General features: G+C 48.5%; 1 protein-coding gene across 2 annotated transcripts; it reads right to left on the reverse strand.

Moving 5' to 3' along the window:
* Positions 1-242: 242 nt before the first annotated feature.
* On the reverse strand, positions 243-2,242 carry LOC148421784 (uncharacterized). 2 transcript variants are annotated; one of them, XM_088416236.1, is made up of 2 exons: positions 821-2,242; positions 243-670 (listed from the first exon to the last, which is right to left on the reverse strand). In XM_088416236.1, exons 1-2 carry the CDS (start codon positions 1,202-1,204, stop codon positions 254-256), a joined length of 801 nt encoding a protein of 266 aa, XP_088272362.1. In that variant the 5' UTR covers positions 1,205-2,242; the 3' UTR covers positions 243-253. The 2 variants fall into 2 exon arrangements, with proteins under 2 accessions (XP_088272362.1, XP_088272361.1); XM_088416235.1 differs by having other exon boundaries at positions 243-700.
* Positions 2,243-5,506: the final 3,264 nt, after the last annotated feature.

A 5,506-nucleotide genomic window follows, 5' to 3' on the forward strand; every position in this document is an offset into this window, starting at 1 on the left:
CGGCTCGCAGGGTGCACAGAGGCCGGGGTCCGGCTCGCAGGGTGCACAGAGGCCGGGGTCTGGCTCGCAGGATGCACAGAGACCGGGCGCTGGCTCGCAGGGTGCACAGAGACCGGGGTCCGGCTCGCAGGGTGCACAGAGGCCGGGGTCCGGCTCGCAGGGTGCACAGAGGCCGGGGGCCGGCTCGCAGGGGTCACAGAGGCCGGATGCCGGCTCGCAGGGGTCACAGAGGCCGGGCGCCGGCTCGCAGGGTTCACAGAGGCCGGGGACCGGCTCGCAGGGTTCGCAGAGGCCGGGGACCGGCTCGCAGGGTTCGCAGAGACCGGGGACCGGCTCGCAGGGTTCGCAGAGGCCGGGCGCCGGCTCGCTGGGACAGGGGCGGTCTGCCGCCTTGGCGCTGGGACAGGGGCGGTCTGCCGCCTTGGCGCAAGGACAGGGGCGGGTAGCCGCCTTGGCGCAGGGACAGGTAGCCGCCTTGGCGCAGGGACAGGTAGCCGCCTTGGCGCAGGGACAGGTACGGGTAGCCGCCTTGGCGCTGGGACAGGTACGGGTAGCCGCCTTGGCGCTGGGACAGGTACGGGTAGCCGCCTTGGCGCTGGGACAGGTACGGGTAGCCGCCTTGGCGCTGGGACAGGTACGGGTAGCCGCCTTGGCGCTGGGACAGGTACGGGTAGCCGCCTTGGCGCTGGGACAGGGGCGGGTAGCCGCCTTGGCGCAGGGACAGGTAGCCGCCTTGGCGCAGGGACAGGTAGCCGCCTTGGCGCAGGGACAGGTAGCCGCCTTGGCGCAGGGACAGGTGGCCGCCTTGGCGCAGGGACAGGTAGCCGCCTTGGCGCTGGGACAGGGGCGGGTGCCGCTTCAGCCCGCCGGCAGGAAGTTTGGGGAACAGAGACCGGTGGTACAGACGCGACAGGAGCTTGGGACAGGGTGCAAGAAGAGGGTGGTACAGGACAGGAGGAAGTAGGCAGGGCGCGGCAAGAGGGGGACACAGAGACAGGAGGGAACGGATCGGAAGGCTGAACAGATGGGTTCTGGTGGTCACTGGGGCGGTGGCCTTTTCGCGGGCCCCTCCACCGGCGGCCACGAAATGCCAACCGGGAGCCCACGAAAAGGTCACGGTCAAATAGGGGCTCTGAATCGGAGTCTTCGGACGAACTGTAAAAGGACTGGCCGGACTGATAGTCAAAATCTGAATCAAAATCATAATCAGAGGTGCACGGGCTCGAATACGGAATATGATAAAATGTGTTGACGCAAGAGGGACGCGGGTAAACAAAATCAGGACCGGTACTGGAACGAAACGTGACGAAAGGAGGGCAATCCTCGATATCGGAAAAATCTGAGTCCAACGTACAGTAAGGTGCGCGAACAGGAGAGGAAGGGTGATCGGGTGTGCGGACAGAAGGTGAACTACGCAAATCAGAAAAATCGGAACTACAAAAAACGTGCGGGGACAGAATCGTGTCGTATGGGAGGTCGGAGGAACACGAGGGAAACGCGGAAGTAACAGACGCGGGGGGCGGATCAGAAGCGGGGACAGACGCGGACTCGGAGGGGAGAAACACGGAAGAAAAAACAAGAGGTCTCACACTGGGGGAACGGGGCTGACCGGCGGGCTGAGAACGGATGCGGGCGGGGCGGCGGCGTCGAGTCCGCCGACGCGGACTTCCCGCTGGGTCCTGTGCTGGTCGGAACATTCTGTCACGGGGGAGTACGGCGGTTGAGGAGGCCGGCATGGTTGCAGAGGAGGAGGACCCAAAAGCAGGGGAGCGTCGGGACAGGGGGTTGATTAAATCCATTTATTTATAAACGAACGGGAACAAAAGCGAGAAAAAACAGGACGGCAAAAAACTCGAACTAAGGGCGCAGGCAGGCTGGCAAAACAGAAAGCAAAACACTATGGACAGGCTGGCAGGAAAACACGGAGCTGAGGGACTCGGGGCAAGACGGGACTACGAGACAACAATACGATAGAGACAATATGACATGACGTGACAGAGACAATGATCCGACACGGGCTGTAACAGACACTAGGCTTAAATACATTCACAAACTAATCAAACTAACACATGGCAGCTGGGCAGGGACAACAGGCAAAGGGAGCAGATTGGAGGACACGAGGCGCAGGTAACAGACAGGTGGACTAAATCAAAACTAACGCAGGCAGACGCGACAGGGGCAGAAACCGGAACTATAAACGTAAACAGAAACAGAACCCCTCAAAATAAACCCACAACCCAACAAACCATGACACAAAACATAAGAACTGTGAGGTAGAGGTGCTAGACGTGCTTTCACGCTCAAATCTCACAACCGTCATCACTTGGATGAAGAAAGTTTGATATATTATCCTATTGTCCTGAAGACAAATCTTCGAACAGTAACGAGGATATTGGAACAAATGGTGAGAAGGAAGATAAGTACGTCTGTGAGTTAAATGGAAAGAGCTATTTGGCGTATCAGATATTGATGATGACTTTAAGGGCTTTTTAAAAAAAAAATATATATATATATATATATTCAGCCTTTAGCACATCCGCCCCACAGCTCCGGCCTTCCTGTGTCAAGTTTGCATGTTCTCCCCCAAACCGTTTGAGTTCTCTCCAGGTACTCTGGCTTCCTCCCACACTGTCAAAAAGTTAATTAATTGAAACTTCAAATCATTTCGTTGTTGCAACATTAGTTTAAGCGTTTGGTCTACAGTGTAGACTCTACACCAGGGGTGCCCAAAGTCGGTCCTCGAGGGCCGCTGTCCTGCATCTTTTCCAGGTTTCTTTTCCTGACACACCTGATTCAAATAATCAGGATCGTTATCAGATTTCTGCTGATCTTGCTGATGAGCTGATCATTCGAATCAGGTGTGTCAGGAAAAGAAACCTGGAAAACATGTAGGACGACGGCCCTCGAGGACCGACTTTGGACACCCCTGCTTTACACGCTTTGCAGTCTTGTCTCACTCCCGCCCCACCTCCGCCCCCATAACCTCAGCATTATATTATTTTATATAAAATGTAGAAATGCCTCCAAAAGTACCATAATTCCGTTGATCTCTGTAACCACTAAGGTCAGAGGTAGACTTATAATTGCATTTTTGTAAAATTCACCCACATTGAAGTAATAAAAAAAAAAAAGGGGGGGGGGGGGTCAATTTATAAGTAAGGTCGAAATACGGTAATAATAATAATACAGAGAAAATCATTAGTGACTCAGCAGTCACTGCTCAGGGCCTAATAATCCAGAGAAAAACAATAGGGACATCACAGTAATAATCCAGAGAAAAACAATAGGGACCTCACAGTGGTCGCTGCTTGCGCACTAAATAGAGCTGCAAGCAGCTATAAAAGGCCCTTGCAGCCCTTGGATTGTTGAGGTACTGACACGTTGGGATAATTACACAATGGAACTGAATGTATTTGAAAATGACAATGTTCAGGATGTAATTTTCCTTCAGTTTCATTCAGCACTATGATGATATGTAAGTTTATAGAGGTCTGTAACACATGACTTGTCTCTCTCATTGTGATATTTGCTGTGTTCTAATTATTTATTTTACTTGACAGTGTTTACTATCAAGTAAAATAATAATAATAATAATAATAATAATATGGAGAAAAACAATTGAGACCTCACAGCGGTCACTGCTCAGACCCTAAAAATAATAATAATAATCAACATCATCATCATCATAAAATATCACCTGTTATACTGTCAAATATTACTTTCTATCGAAGTCGTTTTTTTTAAGACTTCTACAAAGAATATACAGGCACAAAAACATTGGTGTCTAGTCAACAGTATTCACCTTTCAGATGCTAGACTAAAATTTACTCTCATTTGTGGGTTGGAAGCAAAGACACAGTTTGTAAGATGCTTTTATAAACACATACAGGCATGCACACTAGTCACACAGAGTCCAGTGTATTCTGATGAATGAACACAGGGCCGACAGTAATTGGTGGGCGCTGCAACTGCTTGAACACTATAAATGTGCGTCTTTGTGACTTTATGCTGTGAAGGTATGGTAAGCCTATTTGTGTTTGGTTTACCGACATGCCACATACTTTCACAATCAGAGCATGCAGGACTGCCAAAAGTACAGTATATGTTGAGTTTTCTCAAGATCATTTCCAAGGTGCTCCTTAACACAGAAGTTTATAGTAATGGGATCAGATTCAGAAAGACTATTTGTCATTCTAGTAGTTATAGATGTGCATCAATTGAAATGTTGTTTGATAGAAAAATAATGAATATAGAGTAACAGAATATAATACTGTACACAGTATATGAAATATGCAATGATATTGCACCCATTCAGTGTACTGTGCAGCGCAGAACTAAAAAATAAACAGGACACTGAGGCAGAGGTGGGAGTAACAGAGAAGGGAAATCTTCCATGCTGTGATCTCACAACAGTCGTCACTTGGGTAAAGAAAGCTTCAAATTGGCCAGGTCAGAAGATGGCCCTAACCCTAACCCATCAAAGAGTATTGGGGATGTTTGAATGAATGACAAGAAGGAAGATTAGAACATTGGTGAGTTTAAATGGGAGGAGCTATAGTGATGATGAAGTTTAGGGCATTTTGACAAATTAATATTCAGCTGTGTCAAAAAATAAAGCAATGAAACTTCAAATCATTTTATTGTAGCAACATTAGTTTCATATTTTGTCTACGTCTACATTGCTGTCTTGTCTCGCTCTTGCCCTGTGGGAGTAAGTCAATTATGTATGTGCAAGTCACAATGTAGTCTCACTTTGTAATTGAGAATCAAGAATCTAGTAGGCCCGGAACTATAATTCTGGTTCTCTCAGAACTATTTGTATTTTAACATTTTGGTGCTAAATCTGAAATCCCAATTTAAGATTCAAGAGATTTATCATCATATGTACCATGGAATGAAATTTTTATTCTGTTCACTTCCCTGAGCAGCAGACTACAGTACATAATTGAGTAATAAATAAATAGCAATAAACAACAGAGACAATGGTGCTCATAATGTAGAACAGAATATCATGTAGTGCAAAAAAAAATAAAAACATAAATTCGATATGGTTTTATCTTTCCTAGGGATGACTTGCAAAATATAATTGAGAATCATTGCTCTAGACCAGTGGTCCCCACCCCCGGTACCGGGCCACGTGGGCTGCACCCGAAATAATGTTTTGGAGATGATTTAGACGATTTAGTGCACACCGAACGCAAACGAGGCGAAAAAGCGGAGCATTTTGTATTGTAGTCAATGGAGTTCGCGTGACTGGGCGCGAATGCACTTCGAGCGACGCGAATGGCCGCGCGCGGTCACGAGAAGCGAAATTTCGCCTTTCACGTGAAGTTAAATATTTTTACTTTTTCCGCGTTTTGCGTCGCAACAGCCAATCAACTTCGGGAACATTCAACGGCAAGAATGAATCATGGCGGCCGCTTTGCGGTCACTGGGAGTGATCCAACACGGCCAGCTGAGCTTTCAATACAAAACAGAGCCAAGCAAGAGCACTCACCTAGCTTGT

The sequence above is a fragment of the Hippichthys cyanospilos genome, chromosome 6, assembly GCF_059441005.1.
Source record: "Hippichthys cyanospilos isolate Australia breed blue-spotted pipefish chromosome 6, RoL_Hcya_1.0, whole genome shotgun sequence".
Lineage (NCBI taxonomy): Eukaryota > Metazoa > Chordata > Actinopteri > Syngnathiformes > Syngnathidae > Hippichthys > Hippichthys cyanospilos.